General features: G+C 38.8%; 1 protein-coding gene across 2 annotated transcripts in view; it reads left to right on the top strand.

The window, feature by feature from the left end:
• The window catches only part of LIN52 (lin-52 DREAM MuvB core complex component), a 41,047-nt gene extending 17,074 nt beyond the window's left edge, over positions 1-23,973 (top strand). Inside the window, exon 6 of one of the 2 annotated variants that reach the window (XM_032690101.1) lies at positions 20,988-23,973. In XM_032690101.1, the coding sequence (XP_032545992.1) occupies positions 20,988-21,043 (56 nt within the window). In that variant the 3' untranslated portion in view covers positions 21,044-23,973. Of the gene's footprint in view, positions 1-8,925; positions 9,174-20,987 lie in introns of those variants that run through there. The other variant, XM_032690103.1, reaches the window with a different exon arrangement.
• The last annotated feature ends 217 nt before the right edge of the window (positions 23,974-24,190 follow it).

Below are 24,190 nucleotides of genomic sequence, written 5' to 3' on the forward strand. Positions count from 1 at the left end.
CTTTGCATCTCCTGGAGCAATTGTCTTTGTTTTCAGAAAGCCCGTGCTACCTTGCTTTCACTCTGTTGTGTTTTGAAAGCAGTGAAAACTAGAAATAACTAGAAGCAACATCTGTGAAAATTACAGGACTAGAAATAACATCTGTGTGGACTAGAAGTAACTACAATATGATTACAGCTTATGTTCTCCAGCATTCTCCAATATTTGGGCAGCATGGTTTGGACATCAGTTATGGACAGTGCTGCAGTTTTCTGTGTGATAAGGAGCTTATGTGTTGAGGGAGTGAAAATAACATTGATGCTCAGTGAGCTTCCCAGTGAAAACATGCATGAGTGTCCTTCTTTACCTGCTCCATGGTGAGTTCTGTCTTCTGTATTCTGCAAAGCTCTCATTTGAAATCACCATTGTGAATTTGCTGCTGAAGGGGGAAAAGGTGAAGTATGGCTAGACTCAGGAAAGGAACAGGTTTTATTTTCATTGGTAGCATTTGCAGTTCCCTAAGCAATGAGGGCTGGAGAAACTGGCTGTTGAGAGCCACATCTCGATTAGATGTTTGGGTCTGTTGTAAAATCCTGTGATGTCTGCCTGTTGTGCCAGTGTGGAAATCCTTCTTATACAGTAGAGGAAAGGTATTGAGAAACCTTTCATGTAAACTATGTGTCTTTTTCCTTCTTCTGGAAACTACATTTCATAGTAGGAAAAACACACTGAATCACTCTTAACTGTGTGAAACACAAACTAATAACAATTAAGCTATTGATTCCTTTTTCAAGCAATGAAAAGATGCTTCTTCCAGGATTCATTTCCCCATGCCATTCCTGACTTCAGACACTTGCAGCATACAGGTTCTGGTCATAGATGAATTGAAACACTCATTCCTCCTAGCATTTCAGATGTATTTATTGCATGTACTACATCTTTTCATGTCTGACCACTGTAATTTGAGAGGAAATCATATATTTTGTATTTAGATTGTGGGTTGTACTAGTTTAGTTGAAGTGGGGATTTTATACCGGTTTTAATGCACTAGTGCAATTTTTGCATAACAAAATCTTAAGCAAATTAAAACCTTTTATATAACTAGTGCACTTGTGCTTGTAAATTCAGTGTAGTTGTAGCCAGTTTTAAACCACATATGATTGTTTTTTGAAATATATTTTCAAGTAACCGTGATTGAACTGAAATAATTTTTGTGAAATACAGTATTGTGGAGTGGCATCTGCATACTCTTTATGCTTTGATTTGTTAGTTTTGAATGCTTTAGTAGTCAGTTAATAATCAGATCAGAATACTGAAATAGCTGAACACAATGTCTCAAAGCAGTGTCTCAGAATTAGTGTTAAGAGAAATGCTCTTAATATGTTTAAACATGCCTCTGTCTGTATTTCATATAACACTCTATATTAAATCCTGTCAGTTTTGAGATCTAAATAATTTAGGAAAAAATTAATCGAAAATACCCTTTTGGCTATTGCATCTGCTTGATTATCCACCTTGTTCAGAGGGTTTGAAAATACAATCCCTATGTTTACCTATGTTTACTTCCCTGTAGAGCTATTCAGGAAAGTCACTAACCGCAGAGGGGGGTACTGTGAAAGTTACTTGGCTCAAATTTGCATTGAGAAGAAAAACATTTTTATAGTCTTCCATTCCTAATTGTTTCCTGATTAAGTAACTATGGGGGGTAAAATTCAGGTGAATATGACTTTTGGAGATCACTACACAGCTGACAGAGATAAAAAGTTTTTCACCAGTGGTAGCCTTGAACCTTCAAAGGCCTGTGTATATAAGCTTTATATTATATGAAGCTGTATTGTAATTGCCTTAAGATGTATCAAGTGCATGTATAAGTCTTTTCACTTCAAGGTCTGCTTTTTACTGAGTATTCCATGTCTCTGTTTACAACAATAGAGAAATGACTTTTTTTATTGTTTTTAGCCATTTTCACTTTCTGGTAATCCAGCAGTATCACTGAGTTTCTCTGTCTTAGTTTGAAAGTACAGTAGTGGTGTTCCATTTTAAAACTAGTTTAGTTGAAATGACTATAGCAGAAATAATGTAAAGGTTGTACCAGTCTACAGTTTTCAAAAAGCTGAACTTTACATGTAAATACATATATTAGTGTTATCTTGAAGTTGTTTTCAGTGCTGTTCTAAATGTTTTATTGGAACTTCTAAAAATGCTTCTATTTTTTTTCTTTATTATTTTGACCTGGTTTCGTCACATTACAGCTCAGTGTCAGTTTGGTGAACTTTTTCCAGCCATTCCGCCCACTGAGCCATTGGGATAATAATTCTCTAGTTGCAGTGGGTGGCAGTGCCTACTCTCTGACGAGCTGGCTTGTGAATCCTTGTCTGAGGTTCTGGCCCTGAATCTATTGATCACACTGGGGTCACCGTAGTGCATTTCCCAGGCTGAAGTTGCAAAGTCCTCGGTCTCCAGGTTGCCTGCTGCTTCCCTGTTAGAATTCAGTGTGCCAGACCCACAGCACCCCTTGTCTTCATGAATGGAATTCAAAAAGACACTTACATTTCCATAAATAAATTAGGAATTCAGTGGCTTCTTCTGGCTAATCAGAGCAGGCTGATAAACCTTGCTAGCTGTTTAATAAATGAATTGTGACTGATTACCTATTAATATGGACGCCTCAGGAATTCACCCTGGGGGAAGCAGAGCAGTGAAATAGAGAGGGGCATGGCCCCCTGGGAAATCAGGGCTTCATGTTTGCAGCTTAAATATCTCTGTGAAGTATCAATAAGGAGGTAATTGAATTTTGAACACAAACATGAGCGCCGGATGGATGAAGGAGAGGGGGGATCTGATCATCTCTTCATGCCCCTTCATACTCCCCTCCCCTTTCCCTTAGAGACCACTCTAGTGAAGATAGATGCTAAATCCATTAAATAAAGATTAGACTATGTCGTGGTAGAAAATGGCAGCTTAGCTAGATCCCTGGGCAAATTGGGACCTTTAGCAATACAGAAAATTAAAATATACATTTTTAACAAGTGTGCTGTCGACACAGTAATAATGACTGTGTGGCTTGTGGGGTTTGCTCACCTTTCAGATCTGCTTTTGTTTGGTTATATCACTTGCTCTTGTTTTGAAACCAGCCTGCTTGGTTTCTCTGAAGCAGGGAAGACTTAGGGGAAGGAAGATTATTTTCCCACCTTGCTTTCTGTCTCAGGCACTTTTTATTGGCTCTTATGCTTGTGATAGTATAGAAGATCAGTACTCTTGTATTTGATATGGAAATAATTAACTTTGGCTCCAGCATGCTCAGTCACATGTTCCAAAAGTGGTTGGAAATAGTCTAGAGGAAGCATGGAGATGATATTGGACAGTGAAATGTAAATGAGATTGAGCTTTTTTAAAGTGGGTTTTATTTTCTAAGCACATGGCTTTTTTTTTTATTTACTCTCAGATAGTTTTTTTGAATTCTATTCTTATGGAAAAGATTAGTATAGGAGTGTGCATTGTAAAAGTTCAGTGTTCTTTTTTGTCATGCAGTGAATTGTGGAAACAGCTGAAGTGGCCTTTAAGGTGACAATGTTTCTTTATGATATTGTGCTCAACATAGAACACAACCAGGCCTTCTTCACAACTTTGCATTCCCTATCCTCTATTGCAGAAAGTCAACAGATCCTCTTCGTTTTTGCAAGCAGAACCTCATCTGCCTATACAAATAGGGTATCAATTACCAGATTAGAAAGACTGCTCGTATTTTTCCAATTAAGATGATCATCTGTAGAACAAAATCCAAAATTGTTTCTGTTTAATGTTTCAGAACAAGAAATGTGTTTCTGGGGATTACTGCTGTTCCTTCCATCTAGAATTTTTCTCCTTACTCTAGATAGTTTTGAGAATGGAAATAGGAAAAAAGGATTTATACTTTGCTGAATTACAGCGGACTGAGACACTAGTAACATGGGGATTTCTGTCTGTTCTTCCATGACATCTCCCTAATAACACCACTTTCTCTTTTTCGAACTCCTCTCAAATTTTAGTAGTTGTGCCTGGAAAACTCTTGATGCTTCGTCCTCGGCTTTAGCTGCGAAGAAGTGAACCCAGCATTGTCATTTTTTGTTTAGGAAGAACAAAAGTAGATATTATTAAATGTAAGAAAAGTATTAACATACATGGCTCCATTCCAGAGATGGTAGTGAGCGTACTGGGAATGTTTTGGCTCCCATTAACTCAGAGCTGCTGCAGACATGGAAAAGGTTTTTGTTTTTCAAATTGTCATCTGCTTCCACGTCCTAGCAGTTTACTCACTTGTCTTCTGCGACAAAGTGAGGGGTTTTGGGTTGAGAATGTCTGTATTCTTTCATCCAGCCATGCATCTAGAAAGGAGAAAATTTTCTAAGCTGGCTTAGCCTCGAGGATTTTCTTTCATGGTGTTGACACCAAATTGAAAATGAACAGGTACCACCCCTTAGCTAAATTGCAGTAATTGATTTGCTGTAGCCTGTCTCAGTTGAAGAAGCCAGATCTCAAGGCTGCCTTGGTAAAGGTAGATGACACCATTGGGTTTACCTTTGGCCAAGCATGTGGATCAGGCTCCTTCTTTCTTGGGACTTCCTGGCCTTCGTTCCCTTGCAAGGGGACAGTTCCTCTCCTGAACCTACCACTCTGTCTCCATTTCTCAGTCTGCTATTTATAGCACATCCAATTTCCTTTAACCTGAGCTGGTCCCTTTCAAAGAGGTCACCAGTACCTCGACAGCCTATGTCCTTTTTTTGTTACACTACTGGCATCCTTATCCTTATTGTATCACTTGTCCCTTGGCCTGTTTTGGAGATTTTTCTGCTCTCTTCTTCCCTACATGTACACTTAGATTTTCTAGCTCAGGAGTCTTCTTTTGTGTATCCCAAATTTAAAAGGAGACTCTTGCTAATTTGTTCTGTAGCTTCTTCTGAAGGCAGGCATGTGCCAGGAACCTCACAAGCTTATGGCTTTCCCCATATTAAGGCACTTAGTGATGCAGCATTTTAATTAAATTAACCAGAATTCGTAAATTGTAGATAGACAGATTTTCCAGATCATCTCAATATGAGCTTTTAGAGTGATCAACACTCTGCTGGTGTTTAATCCATCAGACTGCCATATGGAGTGTTGAAGAGTAGAATATCTGTTTATTAACAATTGTTGTTTTTTCACGTCAGCAAGTACGATTTTTGTATTTGAGGACCTAGGAGTGCAATCTGTTCCTGCATCTCTTATATGAATTATATCAACCTCATGCCAGACTTCATTTCATGTCAATCCCTCGTTTTTTTACCGAATTTAGGTGATCCAATAGGCTGTCTAAATGGCATGATAGAGCAAGAGGGTCATTCCATCACAGTCTTCAGAAGTGCTTTGGTAACACTATCACAAGAGGAATGTGTTCTTTATGAGAATGATGACAGTGGTGTCCTATGTGAGAAATTACACTATGATATCCATAGTGTTAATGATTTCTACAAACAGTTGGGGCACATTTAATGAAGCTTTGCAATTTGATTGACCAGAATATAAGTTATAATTCACAAAAGTCAGAAATTTGTTCCTCAAGATCAAACCAACCTTGGTAAGAGTTGATGATAGATGGAAAACAGTGGGGTTTTGCCTTTATTAGAGTTGTCTGTCTTATCCAGCAGATGGCATTGAAAATGTACCTTCTGCTCTCTCTTCTTGCTAAGCACTGCCTTAAATGAAATCCGAAATCCTGCAGGCCAGACCTCTTCCCTTTGGTGCATAGCTGCAGATCACTTCCTGATGAGGATTTTGAGTGCCCCCTGCCTACTGGATAAAACAAAAGACCTACTGCTGGATTCCTAGAGAGGGTACAAGTTCTTCAAGCCCGTGACAACATCTGTCCTAGTCAAGGGCATTTCTTAGGAGTTTATAGGCCCTTTGCATGTGGGTCGCTGGGAGAAGGAGAAATTGCAAATGTTGGCAATTTCACTTGGGTTTCACTTGCTTCTAACTAAATCATGAGGATACTGGGATGTAGCTGTGGTGTAGTGATTCAAATGGTGACTGATTATGGCAATGAAACTGAGAAGTGAAAAATCTGTACTGTGAATGAAGAGAACATCAGTTCTGTAACACTTTATCTTTGTTTCCTGTCTTTTCAATATTCTTTTATCTTTGTTCTCTTTTCAGTAGATAATGCTGGTAATATAATTTCTGTGCAAGCATTACGGTGCTCATGCAAGGTAGTGTTTATTACTCCTGAGCAGCCAAATAACTTGGAAAAACATGATAAAATTTATGTACAGGAAATACAACTATTGTGTGGAGTTAGTGTGAATGCCCATGTCTGAACTACGTAGCATGGCTTTGTTTGCCTCATATTGTTTGTATATTGTTCTGTATTGTGACTGTAAGTTAGCAACATACACATTTCAGAGTATTTAGAGCACACTGGGAGCTAATGAACATTGCTACCTTTCTAGAACCTAGAGCATTAAAAATGTTTGCTAGCAGCCTCTTTGTTTCCCTTATTTCTGAGGACTTGAGTATATTTGAAACTGGAGCTTTTTACTTTCTCCTCCTCCTGTGTCAAACAAATTGTCTGGGATCCTTCTTTTGATGGCTGTGAACACTGCTGCTGTTCTGTTGCTCACTTATCCCTTGTGGCCAGGTATAGTGTTTCAGTCTTCAGTAAGTCTAGGCATCCGAACTATAATCTAAATCTTCATCCATTTTTTGATATAACACCTATGGAAAAAACCCGTTCCTTACCTACCCACACAGCTCTTATTCAAATTCTTATAGTATTACCTTTTCCAGAATCTTTTCTACTGATCTTGACAAATCTTGTTCCACTTGCAAAGATGGAACAAGTCACTTATTTTGACTGTTGTCAAGATCTCCATACATTTCTACACACAATTCAGTATTGTATCAAACCATTTCTCCATTTCTCTTTCTCTTCATGTTTTTTTCTTTGTTGTTCTGTATGTTGATGGTTTTCATACAATTTTTGTGTTTCAGAATTAAAAACTTGCTGTTTGGCAGAATTTTCATGACAAATTCATCTGAACTTGCTGGAGAATTTACTCAAAGTGATTGGAGTTTGGGTGCAGTTGGTGGATGTGGCAGCATTTAACCATGTTTTGCATGTGCCCCTCAAACCTCCTGAGCTCCTGGGATGGTCCAGAATAGGCAAGTGGGAGCACAGTCCCCAGCATGGTGAAGCCAGGCAGATTGCTCTATGCCTATATGTCTTCAGGCTTGAGTGAATCTCCAAGTCACAGCAAATTATTATACTGCTTCCCACCTCTTCTGCTTGAATTTAATAATTGTGTTTCTGCATAAGGTCTAACAATCTTTTCCCAGGAAGGAAGGAATTCTCATTCTCTGTGCTTTAACTTCAGATACTGTCACTTCGGGCAGTCTTTTGATAGGAATAGTTTTGAGATAGTGTAAAATACACCATTGACTTCTAGAGAGCTGCTTATGAATCAAGAGTTTTCTTCATGATAATGTTGGGGGGAAAGGAGGATCTCTTTGACTTTGCAAGGTAGCACAGTTGTTATTTTACATCTCTACAACTGAGAAGATAAATTGCAAATTCCTATTGACTCACAACCCTGAAAAGAATGAGTGGGGGAAATTCAAAAAACAGGTAATGGAAGCTAGTCAGATTAAAAGTAGCAAAAAGGAATGCTTTTTACATGATGAATAATTTGATGGGGAACTTTCTGCCACACTGGGATTATTTTTTTTTTTTTAGACCAAGTACTTAGCAGCTATTGAAAGGAAATCAGGCAATTAAATGGATGATGAGAACATTTCTAGTTAGAGCAGAATAAAATCTAAAATGAAGTAGAAAATACCAGCTGCTTCAGGATATAAAGCAAGCACTTAAGAAGAGGAGGAATCTTTCAGAAAGAATCATTCCATATGTCTTAATAATGTGCTTCATTGCTTTATCTTTTCCTGTGATGCTTCTGATCTTGGGTGAAGTCAAACAGGATATCTGACCGGGTAGATTATGGATCTGCCCTGTTCTATCAACTCCTGTGCTCATATAGTTTTTATGACTACAGACTGGACAAATTCTTGTTTAACAGGAATTAACATTTCTATAGTCTTTTTTAGCAACTAGTCTTAGATCCTATTTATTTATAGGATTTTATGTACAAGATTTTAGGCAGTGATATAGAACGTAAATTCTGAGCATGCTCTGAGTTACATCTCTAGAGAGAACACCATTATTAAACCTGTTCGACCGTGTCCCCAGTGGCAGCTCCATAGAGCAGGTGGCCTGCGTGGCACAAGCACAGAGTCAGGAGCCTGTGTCTTATCAGAACATATAATCTAAAAATCACTCAGCCTATTTCAGTCCCTGGGGAGATGACAATGATGACACAGGACTCTTATGCTAAAAACTAATTGTTAACCTGCAGAGGACGTCATTCAACACAAATCCCAACAGAAAAGGGATGGACGATGGTTGTTTCTGGGTAGCAGGCTAAGCTCTCATTTGGTTTTCAGCAGATAGTTCTCTCGTTTGCCTCTAGATTTTCATGTCTAGTACCCAGTTTACTTGAAAATGGAGAGCATATTAATTTAAAAATAAAAAAGGCTTAAAATTTGTGTTTACTAACATATGCATCTAAAACTTAAAGGAGCAGACAGTTCCTTCCCTGTCTCAGGACATAAAATGCCCTCACTCTTGACTATGGTGCTTGGGTTTCCTGGAACAACAAGCAAAGCAGTGGATAGGTAGAAGGTTAAAGGCTAGGAAACAGTGATGAAAAGGAATACAGCAAGTAAGTAATATATGTGAAAGGAATGTGGGATTGCATGTATATCCGCTGATTTGAACATGGGTAGTAGATCAAAGGCAGTGATGATCCACTTCTACTCAGCAGTCATTAGACTGCATCTGCAGTGCCACATCCAGTGATATCCTCTGTGCCCCAGTAGGAAAGAAAACATTGGTAAACTGGAGTGCATTCAATGGAGGGCCATCAAGATGATCAGGAGCTGGGACACTTGTCTAGTGAACAGAAGCCAAGGGAATGGGGCCCGTTCAGCATGGAGAAGAGGTGACCCCACAGGGACCTGATAGCTGCCTGCAAGGAGGTTATTTGGTGGGAGGACAAGAGACAACAATCATAAATTAAAGCAAGAAGGTTTCTGACTTGATTCAAGAGAAAACTTTTTCAGTGTGGAGCAGTCAAGTATTGGAAGGATTGCCAAGAGAAGTTGTGCAGTCTCTGTCCATGGATGTTTTTATGACTTGACTAGATAAAGCCTTGAGCGACCTGTCTGTTTTGAACAGAAGGTTAACTGGAGACCTGCCAAGGTTCTATCAAATCTGAGTGATTGTCTGTAGCTGTATAATTTTCTTCATATGACACTGTGCTGTATACCTTTTCATTTGATCTGTTCTTGTTTGGTAGATCAAATTTTCTTCACTAATGACTTTTTTCTTATATTTTCCACTTATTTATACTTCTACTCTGCTATGCCTTTCTACCTCTAAATATGTCTGATAATCCCATTGTCACTGGATCATGGAGTCTTCAGAGTTCTCCTGACTTCCAAAGTTTTGGAAGTTTTTTTGCAGTGCCCCTCAACCCTCAGAGCAGTCTTTCCAGTCACAAAATCTATGGAGACTCCTCGTGGCCATCACCACCTTCTGCTTTACTTTCTAAACTGTCTTGTAGATGGTTTGCCATCTGCTTCGCTGCAGTGCCTCTGTTTCTTGTTTCTAGTAATGGATGAAGAACACTCCTCTGCTCATTAAAAGATAGCAGTGTCACTGTATTCAGCTTTCACAAGAGAAGTAATAGTACACATGGACTCAGACCAGTGGTGTGCATGGACTGTGAATAAACATGAAGAGATTTTTGGAAGCAAGGGTACCAAAGCTTACTGGACTACTCTCAGTAGACCGTCTGGAGCAAAAAATAATGTTGTTTTATTTGTTTTGGCTTTATTTCTGGGTTTCAAAAAGCTGGAGTTTCTTCTGGTCTCTACTCTCAGGACATATCTGCAGACTCCAATACCTCCATATTTCTTGTATTCTTAAGCTTTTCTTCAAAAGCCATTGATACTAGAAGTGTGAGGGTGTTTATGAAAAATGTTCCCACATTTCCTTGTGGGTCTGGGAGGGTGTATTTTTGGGTGCATCTTTTACATCTGCTTTTACAGCCGAGGCTTACCTTGCTTCCTTTAAGCTCATTAGCACCTAAATTGTAATAACTAGCAGAACGTACATTGTTTGTTTTAATACCCATTCCGAACAGGCCTGAGTGGTATTACAATTTTGTTATCAGGTAGATCAGATTAACACTAGTCATTAGATATAGCTTCTCCAAGTAACAACAATTTTTCTCTGTTCATTCGAACTTGTCTCTAGTAGCATTTGGAAAAACTGTAACATTTCTAAATCAGTGCATTTCCTCAGATGTCTTGTGAAGAACTTGGAGTTGGTAAAGATGGTTCTGAATTCCCTTAACCCTCTTCTGGTCTCTCAAATACTCCTCAGCTCAGAGGATTACTCAGAAAGAGGAGGTGGGCAGAGTGCATGAGACTGATCAGCAGTATAACTTAAAATGCTGCAGTAAAGCAAGCAGTGAATACACTGGGAAAGATGAGGAAAAGAATAAGGGTAGTCATTGAGTAAAGCACCTTTGATTCATGTGAAAGGAAGAATAAAATGGTGAAGGCAGTTGAGAAGGTTTGTCTTCTGCAGCCCACAAACTGCATAATTGCTGCTTTTCTGTAATTTGTTTTTTAACTGAGGTTGAGACTTTGACCTTGGAACACTGAGATTTCAATAATTTTCTTATTTTGACCATACAAACTTTTTACTTGGATTTTTGTAAATCATGGAAGTCCTCTGTGTAATTTAATGTGTTGTATCGTACTAATGGCAAAAGGAATCTTGGTTTAAGTCATGTGTAAGTCAAATAATATTCTTCAGTCAAAACTCATGAATCTTCTTTTCACAGAGACGACCCTGAATCTTCCTTTCATAGAGACCTTCAATATTGATAATTCATTGTTTTGTTAAGGGCTGCTGTCATCTAAATGGAAAAATATTTCAATAAGGAATCTTGGGATTAGAAAACATTTTAAAGACTTAGTCTACTTTTTAAAATAAAGACATACTTCTGGACAAATAAACAGACTGCCATATTACGACCTTCTTTCATCTAGGTGCCTCTTCACATGAAGTTTGTTGACAGATGTTAAATTTAAAAATGCAGTTCTTTTTCACAGCTCAGGCCATTAGCTAACTTCCTGACAGGGGCCTGTTTCTGCATTTTGGAGGTCAAGGCAACTGTACTGTTCTTGATCCAGAGCTGCAAACCTCCCCATGAACATGCCTTGATGTCTTCTGATTGGATTTGTGTGCCCTGGCTTGCATAACCATACAGCTTGTATCCCAGTGTTATTAGCCAAAAGGAATATAGGGACTTACATAATCATTACATGATTATTTTTCAGTAACTGTACTGTAAATATGTAATTCTCTCCACTCCTAATAACTCTTAATCCCTTTGTTTCTATTGGCTCCTGGACTCAGATTTGGCCATGGCCTCCATGCCCTGGCCACTGATAAAACTTGAAAAAAATTGTTACTTTCACGGTTCTCCTGCTTTGTTCCCAGCCACTAAATACCTGCTCCCCAGCGTAGGCAGGGGCACTGCATCCTGGTGCACTGTGATGTGGGAGCATGGGCAGCACTTCTGTCCATATGCCTTCTGGGAAGGGTCCATTCACCTCCAGAAACCTTTCATACATGGCTATGTGCGTATATTTAACGCAGACCTCTCTGCTGAGCCTCTTCCTGTGTTTTATGCCCGAGAGTTCTTCAGCAAGCAGTTTTGATCTCATTTCTCCACGTTGCTCCATAAAGAAGATTCTTCTTTTAGATACTATTGTGAGAAAGCCTAAATTATCAAGAACTCTTGATCCGCTGCAGGTGTTGGAAGCCAGGAAGAGATTATTTTCCTTTTGGTACAAGCAGGTAGAAAAAGGCCCTTTAGAGTGCTTCTTGTAAAAACATGCCCCATTTCTATCCTGCTGTTTCCCTCCGACATCTGTGGGATTTGGTGGTCAGAACTCTCCTAAGCTGTAGCTGTTCCAGTGATAACTTGTGCTAGTAAAGTATCTTTCAGGTATATTTGAAAATATCCTCAACTTTGATATAAAATCACCTTTCTTAATGCTTTTGATATCAGAAGTATTAACTCTATCTTTTTTTTTTTAGCCTTACAAAATACTTGAACATAATTTTTTAGTGTTTAATTAGCTTCATGAGTCAGTGCCTGGTTTTGGGTCTTGACATTTTTGGTGTGTGAAATTTTCCTGTGTATTTGACCTTGGCTTTAGTCCAGAATAAATATTTTAAGCTGCTAGTTGTGTGTAGTTTTTTTGTCTTTGGTCTGAGACTAGGGGGCAGACATAAGGAGCACTGAGAGAAGTGAACTGTATAAACCACAATTAGAATTGCAGTGCACAGGTGTCTGTAGATCTTACACAATTGCCAACCTATTTGTTTCTCAAATGAGAGGGGCTTTGGGAGTGTGTTTTGGAAAATAAAGGGAGCAGAAGGCCTTCAGTTTGTATGCTAGGATTGTGGGTTTGGTTGTTTTGGGGGTTTTGTGTGGTTTTTTGTTTTGTTTTTTTTTTTTTTTCAAATCCTGCTTTAAATTCTTCCAGACTTGATACATTTGATATTTTTACAGAACCAGCATATTGAATGGTTGGAAGTGATCTGCTGTAGCTGGGGATGTAATTTATAACTGCCTTCAGATAGGAATCAGCATTTAAGAATAAAAATTTCTTGCATGATAGCATGTATTTGAGCATCAAATTAGGTCTTCGGGTTTAAAAATCTGAATGGCAGCATTGAAAGTAAGATAACTTGTAATGATATTAAAAGAGAATGACTTTAGCATCAAGGTTATGGGTGAGTTCTGCTATAGGCACTTGATCTTTTTGGGAAGGGAGACATCTTAAATCTCTATGCTAGTCATACACCGAGTATTACTGCAATGAAAAAATAGTGAAGTGAATAAACAGCAGCTCACAGTACAGGACACTTGATGTATCTAGAGTCCCGGTGTTCACTGTATTTTGCAATTTAATACACAATAATTTTGTAGTTCTGTATTTCTGTATGCTCCACTGTGTCAGATCTGTATTCTTGGGATGTGAGGTTCCATTAAAAAATAAATAATAATCGCAGCCCCCGCTCCCCCCATGTACACTCATTTTCTATAATATGGTAATGATATCACCGTAGCAGTAATTACGGGTCATCTTCATTTCTTTCATCTCTGCTGGTTCTGATGGCTTCATTCCTTTGACGGAGAAGATTTGGCTCTGGGTGCTGTGATTATTTTGTTAAGCATTATTCGAATAGACAGGAGTGAGAGAAATTAATCAATCCAAATGCAATTAGCATCATGTTTAACCCAGTGATGGACGTCTCAAGGTGAAACAGCCAGGGGAGTTTCAGATATTATTATTCAATCCAGTGGCTCTTATCTAAATTATAATCAAGAGAGGTTTTTATTGGCTTTGTGGAGAGAAGATGTAACTCTTTCCCTGCTTTGGGGGTCAAAGGGATCAAGTCTTTGGCCCCACAGGATGTTGACTGTAAGCAGCTCCTAGAATTCGGAGCTTCCTGTAATATGGAGGGTCACTCAGAACAAAATACCTGCACATCCTAATATCCATGGCCTGGAACATAAGTTTAGTAGCTCCCTGGGCATTGGCAGGGTTGTCTTTGCCCCTTGAGCATTTTCAATGACTGACTTTGCCCATCTGTATGTGAATGAATACTGTTTGTAGTTTCTGCATTTGAAGCTCTGTGACCATCATTGTGTGCAAGTGAATGCAAAAAGAACGGATACTGCCTTGCAAGGTAGGGAAATCTGGTTAGGAGAACAAGGTAAATTATTCTGCAGAGAAGGAATCTAATTTTTTTTTAGAGCGGATATAATTTTAGTATTTCTTGATAGCAACAATAACATTTTTGAGGCTATATTAATCTGCAGCAGATCTTTTATCACTATCCTGGATAATCCTGAACGATCTCTGAGATCTCTTATCAGGTATAGGATAAAACACCACTACTGTGGATGGAGAAAAACAAGGTGAAAAGAGGTCACGTGAGGATTTCATAATTCAGGAAAGCATCGAGTATTTGATTCCAATTCTCAAGGCTCTAGCTAACACTCACTAAACTGTTTGAGTGGTTTAAAACTTTATCAGTCTCAGTTATTCACCACTTCTCTGTTGGAGACGACTGTTTTCATAGCAGACTGGGAGGAGCGATCCATGTCTCAACTGCTCCGATTCACAGCCTGGCTTTGTGCAAGCTTTTACCTTCTTTGGCATTTCAAAGCAAGTCATGCCAGACTCTGAACTACAGCTGAAACAAGGGCACATGATGCTGTTTTATTCACCAAGGGAAAGATGGTGATGCTTTGTACCAAGGGGATGTTAATATTTAAAAATGCTGCAGCAAGACTTGACAGAACTCATCCTTCAAAGCCTGAATTCTAGCACAGTTTCTGACTCCTTTTAGTATACATCTTGTGGTGGTTTTGGCTGGGGTATAGTTAATTTTTTTCACAGTGGCTTGTATGGGGCTGTGTTTTGGATTTGTGCTGAACACAGGGTTGATACTACAGAGATATTTTTGCTAAGCAGTGCTTACACAGAGCCAAGGCCTTTTCTGCTTTCCATACTGCCACACTGGCAAGGAAGTTGGGTGTGCATGGGAAGCTGGGAGAAGATACAGCTGGGAGAGGTGACCCAAACTGAGCAAAGGGATGTTCCATACCATATGACATCATGCTCAGTATATAAAGTGGGAGGAAGAAGGAGGAAGAGGGGGATGTTCAGAGTGATGGCATTTGTCTTCCCAAGTACCTTTTATGCATGATGGGGCCCTGCTCTCCTGGAGATGGCTGAACTCCTGCCTGCCCATGGGAAGCAGTGAATCAATTCCTTGTTTTGGTTCGCTTGTGTGTGCAGCTTTTGCTTTCCCTATTATGCTGCCTTTATCTCAACCCGTGAGTTTTCTAGTTTTTACCATGCTGATTGTCTCCCAGATTCTGCTGGTGGGGGAGTGAGCAAGTGCCTGTGTGGGACTTGGCTGCTGGCTGGAGTTAAACCACAAAATTCCGTACATCTCTCCTTACTGAGGCTGTGACCCCATCTGTAAGGTGGGAATTAAATAATTTTATGTCTCAAGAATATTGTGAGTCTTGATAAACTTTGCAAGTGCTTTGGTATTGATTACTGAAAGATACCATGGTAATGCAGACTTGTTCCACCTGGAGGTTTATGCTGATTCTGTTGTCTTACCTGAAGAATGTGTTTCAGGAGTTCCAGGTGATTGCCATGGTCTTCAGTGCCAGTGTAACAGTTCCCAAAGCACGGCTCAGAGTATCTGTATGTGCCAGTTCTGCCTTCAGTGAAGGCAACAGACTTTGCTTTGCTGCTCTTCTGAGATGGCAGTACAGCTCCTTATGAAATTGGGCTTGAGGTAGCATTCACTGCTAAGTATTTGTCAAAGGCCCACAGTCTTCAAGTAGCAGCTCATTTTATGTTTACATTAGGAAGTACACAGCAGAGTAATTGGAGCTCTTTCTGTGGAGAAGGAGAATTGAGCTGGTGCCAGCAGGCATCCAGGTGGTAATAGGATTTTGGAAGTCTGGTTTGAGACAGAAAGTGGTCCATACAGATCTCTCTCTCTCTCATAGAAGCTCAGCCTCTTTTTTCTTTGAGGGCTGTTCAGTAATAATGCCAATCTTAAATAATTTTACTGATTTTAAGTTACGTTTTTGCCTTCAACCCTTCCCTCTAACTTATTTTTTTTATTTTCCTTCTAAATGCAATGTTAGTTGAGCCCAACTAAAAGATGTGACTTTGCGATTGGCTTTCACAAGTTCAGTCAAGTAAAACTCCCACAGTCACTCAGAGGCAGATTCCTCTAGGCCTTTTTTATGCTCTGCCAACTAAGAAGAAGAATGATTGTGTCTTCTTATCCTAACACTGTATCTCAGCATGTAAGAAATCATTTTTGAAGCAACAGATTCTTGTGACAGAAGGTTAAAAACCAGAGGAATGTTCTGCTGTCTCTCTGCAATTCATGTCCTGAAGTGGTAATTTCCGTGGACAGTTCTTCAGAAATCAACCCTTTTAGTTTTGTTTCCTGTGTAGGCCTAAGACACAGCAGTAGTTTGAGAGTTCATGATTCGTCCATTAAGAGGAATCCTTCCATGTTGAAAAACAAGTTCTTTAGTAACCATGAATACAACTGAATGGGAGGAATAACCAATAAGCCAACAAAGTATGACAGTGCTTAAAGTAACCTTTTTGTAGTCAAGAATGTAGCATTCAAAATGTCATATTACAGGACATTTTAGAGCTAAAAACATTAATTGTATTTCTGGGGTTTTTTAGTAGCAAGACCTTTAGATTTCAACAAGGCTATATTTTCAGGTTAGAGGAGGATCACAGTCAAATTTGTCCCATAAGCTGTACATCTGGGAGAGAGGCAGAGAAGTGCTTCTTTAGCAAGTGACTTCATTTTAAAGTATCTGTAATTTGAAGATGCTTGCAGGCTTTGTTTTGAGATTTTTAAATAAGCCCAGAAGTAGTAAGCAGTGAAGGTATAATGTTCATGATGAATGTGTGATAAATACAGTTTGTATTTATCACCAAGTGTGTTGTGCTTCTGCATTTAAGTGTATATTATGTTTAAAAAGTCTGTACGTGTGTGTGTTGCTTAGGGATTCTCCTGGATGAAAGTTGCTTATGTAAGTGTAAATCACTGTTTTCCTTGCTGATTTTACAGCAGTAAATCCTTCCATTATTTCCTGGCTATCCAGACCTTATGATACAGTATGTCCTGTTCTGTCGTATGTGTGAGAAGGCTTTTTATGGGGAGCAATCAGGCTGGACCCCAGTCTCCAGTGCAGTGGTTTTTTCTAATTAAATTGTCACTGAAAGGAATATCCAGAACAGCAGTTTTCATTTTCAGTTGAGGAAAAAACATTATGAGTCTTTGTCATTTGATTAAAAGTTACTTAACCTTTAAATTGCTACAGATGTAAAGATAGCTCTGAGTTTCCAATGTAATCGCCTCCAAGTTAAAATCAGGAAAATCTTTGTGTAATGAAACCCATATGTCATAGTGAAAGGATGCAAAGCATTGGCAGAGTGGGCTGCTCTAGCAGGAGATTCTGCACCCAATCTTGTTAACCAGGACTGCTTTTGGTAATCCCTCATCTCCTCACTTGTAGGAAATCAATCTATACTACTGAATCTTTTCAACCAGCAACTACAAAATTTACTGCAGAGAGGCAGCCTGGGGACAACTGTAGTAAAAAGGAGCCCAAGGCAACAAGGCTAAATGTGGGATTGAGGGATTGAAGTTCTAAAGAGGAGATTATATTAAACCTTATTCTACTCCCCTATCAAGTAGAAATGTCTCCTCCTCCTTTCAGCCCCAGCCTTTCCTACACCTGTTCTTGAGATCTGCGTGGCAGATCTTGCCAGGCAGCAAACTTAATTCCTACAGTACAACATTTTCTATTAATTATAATAGCCTGATACCATTTTTCAGTATGTTTATCTGAAAGAGTATATTCAAGCACTACTTCCATTGTAACCAGTGCTGATAATATCTTAAAGTGTTTTTTTTCTGTGGAGTTCAGTGTCTTCCTTCTCCCTAGTAGGTGCGATTGTTTGTATCCAAGCTATTGTGATCTATTTATTGTTGATTTTTCTATTGTAGTAGATACACAGTGTAGGCAAGGTTGTAAATCATGACTTGTCATGCAGATTCATGTTTCTGTTTCATGCTGCGCAGCCTCTGTACTGTGTGTTTGCTGGTGCAATGGAAACCTGTGCTCAAGCCCTCTCTTCCCTTGAAGTCTGTGGTTTAAACAATCGTTGTAAAAAAAAAAAATCTCAGAGGTTTTCACTACAGTTTTGTCCAACCTTTTAATTAAAAAATCCACCTCTATCTACTATTCAGCTGGCTTCTGCTGGTCCCTTGGGTAGTTGCTTAAAACTGGTTTTACCATCTCTCTTAGCCTGCAATCATATTTGGAATGTGGATGATGGTTTCTTCATTCACAAGCTCTTCCCTCACTCTAGCAAGCTCCGTAAGACCCCACTGGAAATTATATTTTTTATTCCCATTATTAAGAATTCATTTATCAGAAGCAATATTGAGCAGAAAAGTCAGTTTAATATTAGAGGCTTTTACTGTGCAAAATTCAAGCTCAAATCATACTCCAGTGCAGCCTAAAGAGAAACAAAGGGGAAGGAATAGCCAAGATGTTTCAACGTAGTACCATGTAATAAAAATTTGGACTGTGTTCACCAGGAATACACTGAACTATGATTCTTGGGCAGATAAAGGAAACAGCTGAAGCAGGGAAAAGAAGATTGTTAATGTTTGTGAAAACTTGCCCTTAGTTTGGCTGTGATTTTTTTTTTGTCATATGAGGATGTTATTTCCTGGCCATTTTCATACATATACAAAGATGTAAGGTCCTTTTTCTTTTTCAGTTTGGCATCATATCTTTAAAAATAAAGCCCCGGTGCAAGCCTGAGTCTGAGGAGATGAGGAATACAGAATAGCAGAAGGCTGTCTCCTGCTCCTAATGGGATTTTGTAGCAGCATGTGCGAGTTTGTTTCAGAAGTCAGAAATGAACAGATGTTGGTATAAATTACCTCTGTGTCTGATGTCTTGCAAATTAAAAGCGCGGTTGGCATCACTAAACAATTTCACCAGGTTGGGGGGGGAGCGGGCGGTGATTATTGTAGCAGGTCGGTAAGAATCTTTAAGCTGCAGCAGAACAGGATAGCAAGGATAAAGGAATGAAGAATAAAATGAGAGGTCTGTGAATTAATCAGAAATGTTAACATCTCCGATGACAAGTGAACAGGCGGGCACGTGCTCTGGAGCAACCTCCAACCCACAGTAATTTCCCTCAGTGCACAGAAGGAGTCTATGCTCTCTGCCTGATTTATAGGGTGCAGCCCTCTTTGGGGGGACAGAATTGTCATGCATTCGTATATCTCCTATATGGGACTTGCACTCTGGAAAACTTTCCACTCTGTTGACTACAGTTCGGCTTTGTGCTTTCTCCACTAAGAGTGTTTTGAAACCATGCACTGTTGATAGTGCAAGGCAGGAAGGTGTCAGAGAACTGGTACTGAGAATTTTTTTCCAAGCTGAAATTTTAAAAATCTTGCAGTTTTACTTAGTCACGTTCTTTTTGCATAACAACTTAGTTCCTGACAAAATAACAATTCACTCTGCTCGTCTGCAGCACATTCTATCCCTGTGTCAGCACTTAAAACAAACAAGTTATCTTACAAGCGGGGAGGGCAGGCGTACAGATGAGGACTTTCGTGGTAGTTCATGCTGTGAATCAAGAGCAGTGTTGGGAGTGGATCCCAGGTGATTTAACTCACAGCTGAAGACATGAACCAAGTGAATAGTGCAGTGACCTGTTAGAACCTGCAGCCAGTCTGAAGCATGTTCCATTTAGGCCAGTGGACTTTGCAGCCTATGAGTATCAGTGTATAACAGACAGGTTACATATTTTTACATACATACATACCATTATTTGTTTTACAGGGATTTTTTTGATGACAAAACCTTGGGATAAAATTTTGGGTAGACAAATTAGAATGTAATAATTTAAAGAGAAGGCTTTAAGACACAATTTTTGACTTTTATGTAAAGAATGACAAAATATTTTTATGTTAGACTGCACATTGAGTATTTTAAGCTGGCCATTTTTATTATATTTTAGTTATGTTTTGACAGATAATCAAAAATGTCAAAAGAAAACCCAACATCAGCAACAAACTCACCTCCAGATTTTATGCTAATTGTAATTTCTGTTGTTCCTCTCAGTAGAGAGGTCAGGAATTGAATGGATAAATCAGAAAATGAATTCCCATCTCCTTCCAGACCATCTTTAGGCTTAGTTTGGGGAACATTCATTCTTTTGTCATTCCTGTGAATAAAAACCTCCATGTTTTGGTGCCTGTCAGTCCAGCACAAAGCTTACACCTTTATTGAAAAGAAATGTAGAGACACCAGTGGGAAGATTGTCTTTCTCCAAGACTCAGTTGCTAATGGTGTTGTCTTTGGTGCACTGTATTGTTATTGCAAGACAAGGATAGTATTAGGACTGCTCTGCCAGCTTGCGAGCTTATGAGTTCTCAAGTCAGAAATGTCTCATGCAGAAAAGTGGCTGTGTAAACCCTGCTGTAGTACAGCTACCAGAGATTGATGGTACCAAGAGTGAAAGACATATAAACCTTGCCTTGCTGTATTAAACATCGAAGGACTGACAATGCAGAGTGAGAGAGAAGACCAAAGCTCTATAAACTTTACTTTATTACACTATCCACAGATGAACTGCATTGGAGGAATATAAACCCCATTATATTACAGCATCCAGGGACTGACACTGCTGAGAGAGAGAAAATGCTGTCTAATTTCTGTTGAAGATCATAGCATCCAGGGACCAATAATCCTGAAATGGAGAAAGAGAGAGTTCCATAATCTCTGACAGATTATAGCATCCAGGAACAATTGCATGGAGATAGAGTGATGGAGATGTGGATTTCACCATTCAGAGATGGATAGTACAGAGAAAAGGAGGTGCTGCGAGAGCATAATGCAGTAGGAATAGAAAGCATAGATTGTATGTAATGAGACAGCCTGTGGGAATTATTGCCGAGTTTAGAAGATTCCAGGCCCTGCCTATGCATTTCTACAATATCAGGAAATCAAGTTGGAATGTAGTTTTATTTATTTTCCACTTAAATAAAATAAGCCTTACTCACTTTTGGTACAAGCACAAATCTAACTGAATTTCTTATCCTATGGTTAAAATATGTAAATTATACAATTGTTTACATTTCTTGGCTTTTTAAAAAACATTTATTTGTTTTTCCTCCCTTGTGATTTCAGCTAGAGAAATGACTCGAGGGAAATTCCTGAACATCCTAGAGAAACCCAAAAAGTAGCTGCTGCATCTAGTGTTTGGACGAAAATACGCCAACTAGGTCATTTTATGTACTGCGGATACAGATGAAGCCCAGAACTTCTATGAAGAAAAAAGCTCTTGCTCTAGACCTTCAGAAGCAAACATCTATTTTTGCTTCCACAGCTCATCTCTTTATGGGGGAAAATGTACGGCATACACAGGTCACAAGGACTGCAGATGATTGTGTTGGAATTTGGACTTATCTGACCATAGAATGTCCAACCTGACGTGCTGTGACACACTTACCTGTTTTAATCAGCTGTTCGAAGTGAACAGCTAGTGTCTTTGTTCAGCTGCTCTCAGGGGCAGCCCCTGTTTGAAGTACACAGCAGATCTGACTCTGGCTGGTGTGAATCGTGAGGCATTGACCCTTTTGTGTGTCTTTTGTATCAGATGCATTGATTTCCTGTGTGTGACTTCTGTGCTAAAGGGTTTGAGCATAGTTTGGGGTGTGGATTGACCAATACTGGTTCAGCAGGAGCATATGCTTTTAGTGTAGAAGCCGAGTGCAGTCTCTGCATTAGATTCCAGTTACTCACTGCCTTCAGAGAAGCATGTCTGGTACTCCAAGGCAGACCTTAGGTGTGCCAGGAGCTTCATTTCCCAGCTAAAAGGTTCTCTAGTGAAACTGAGACTGACAGACCACTGTAAGCGGTGTTACTGTGCCATGAAGGAAAATATTCTCACAGAAGCTTTGCCCAGTACACAAAGAAACAGCATTGTCAGTCCACTGCAATTCTCTGCTTCTTAAAGAGCTAGAAACTGGAAAGAGTTACAAAGTTGAAAGGTGCTAATATTTTCAGTTAGCACTCTGAGAAATGGCAACAGGACTTTTAGCCTCATTGCAAGGATGGTCTGCCTATACAGACTCTTAGCATTTCTGAAAATAACATTTTGTGGTATCTTTAATTACTTATAGGCCCGCACCTCAAAATGTTCTTCTCCTACAAAACCAGAATTTTTAAGACAGAAATTTCTGTGACCTGGTCCCTTTCAGCACACTGTTTTGGGCTTTATTCATCTTACAGTTTAATGCCTTTTCCTTCTGTTCATGCACTTTTACATGTTCACCCCTTAGAAGAGGTAAAGAGCATGTTCCGACTTTGTTTTATTTAAGAGAATAATTTCTTTTGTTTCATCCTCTTTCCTTTTCCTAGAAAACAACATTTTAAGCATTAGTAAATATGTTCTTTTAGGGTACAATATAATGTGGAAACACTGGGTGAAGAGCAGGGTTTTTTCTCTATTTTGAAATGTTATTTTTGTCATGCAGGCTTTTCAAAATTTGTCATTTCTCAGTAGTCACATATGAGAAGAGAAATTACTTGGAAATAGTACATGTAATAGGCTGTCCTTAGAGCCCTGCAGTTTTCTGGGTTTGCAGGGAGAGGAGACTCTTTTCAGGTGCATGTGCAATACAGAGAGGGACATTTTTTAAATCAAATAGACTTCTGTGAGTTTTTACTAAATTGCTGATGACCCTTTGGTTTGCTCTCTGTGGTCTTGGTTATTGCCAGTCAGAACTGGGCTTGTTTTGGACAGCTCCTGTTAACTAAGTTTAAGTAGTTAGATCCCACATGCTGGAAAGACCTGCACAAATACTGAATATTTAGGAATGTCAGGAGTCTGATTTTAAAGTTAACAGAGTTATTCCTGTGCTTCCCAATTTATGCAGGGCTGAGCTAAACAGAAACTCTTTCCCTTGAGAATATGAGAGTGGTAGTTCAGAAACAGAAAAAAACCTGACGGTTCAAACTGATGCTGATGCATTGAATTATACATTTTGAATGCAAATTTAAATTTGTATACTACAGATATAATATATTTAGGATGACATAATGAGATACTTCATCTGTATCACCAATATGAGTTTGTGCATTTTATAGAGGTTTGTTGGTCCAACACATTAATTGAGATCTGAAAGGAGAATATATGGAAGCCTGTTATGGAAGTATATGTATATTTTCTGATATGTGCTGTAAGGAATTTCAAACTTTAGTTAGTTTTTAGTAACATACATATGTTCTTAAAAAATAAAAAGAAAGAAAAATCTCCTTTTACCATATGCAGTACTTATCTTCTACAGGGCAGCCATTAACATATGCTTTAGAATTGTGATATTTCTTGGTTTTGTACTTGTCATCTGTAGAGAGGAGTCAGTGATTTTTTTTTTATTGACAATATTTATATATATTTTTGTGTGTTAGCCAGAGAATTTTTTTCTGTCTGGTATTGCTTTCTGGTTTGATAATACACAAATGCAAAGCTCAGAAGTTCATCTGGGTTTCCAAAATAGTCCTCTGAGATGCAAAAGCTTTTGCTTGGCCACCTAGGCAGTACTCTTCCTCAGGCTCTTCTTCACTCATCTATGTGCCACCACCTCAGGGTTTGGCCTATGGATGTTCCATTCCCATCAATAAATAAATATTTGTCAGTGTCCAAATGGTACTAAGGGTTTTCATACCCTTTTGAACCCTATTTTTTCCTTGAATGATATCCTTCCTGATGATATCCATGCAGTTATATATCTATACAAGGAAATCTGAGTGACTTCTTGTGACTGGTAACCTTCTGTATTTTGAAACAAAAATGAAATTTTGATAAATGATGGGAATGAAGAGTGTAAAAAAAATCAAGATTTGGTCATATTAATTAAGCTAATGCATTGCTTTATGAAGTGTTTTCATGTATCGGTATGTTAAATGCTACTCTGAGTTTCATGGAAGTAAACTCAGTATGTATTTAGTTCCTTTTAAATGCCAGTGTTATTATAGATTCAGTTATAAAGGCTATTCAGTTCAGTCTTGGACTATCAAATGATTTACTGTCTAATCCAACTGAGAAAAAATTCTTGTTTGTTATGTTAATCATTATTAAAATAAAAGTCTATGTGCACTGGTAGTTGAAAAACACAATACTCCATTTAACTCACTGGTTTGCCGTTATGAAATTAACCATTTTGTAACAGTCCTAGAACCCACAGTTCTCGACATTGCTTCATATTTATCTCAAGAAGTCACCTAGAAATGACAGATTAGTGAAAACTGATTAATCCAGCTTGGAGGTAATGTTTGAACCTTATTCTGGTTTGTTTTACTGGTTTTTATGTTATGTAAAAATTTAAGGT

Source organism: Chiroxiphia lanceolata, chromosome 6 (genome assembly GCF_009829145.1).
Source record: "Chiroxiphia lanceolata isolate bChiLan1 chromosome 6, bChiLan1.pri, whole genome shotgun sequence".
Lineage (NCBI taxonomy): Eukaryota > Metazoa > Chordata > Aves > Passeriformes > Pipridae > Chiroxiphia > Chiroxiphia lanceolata.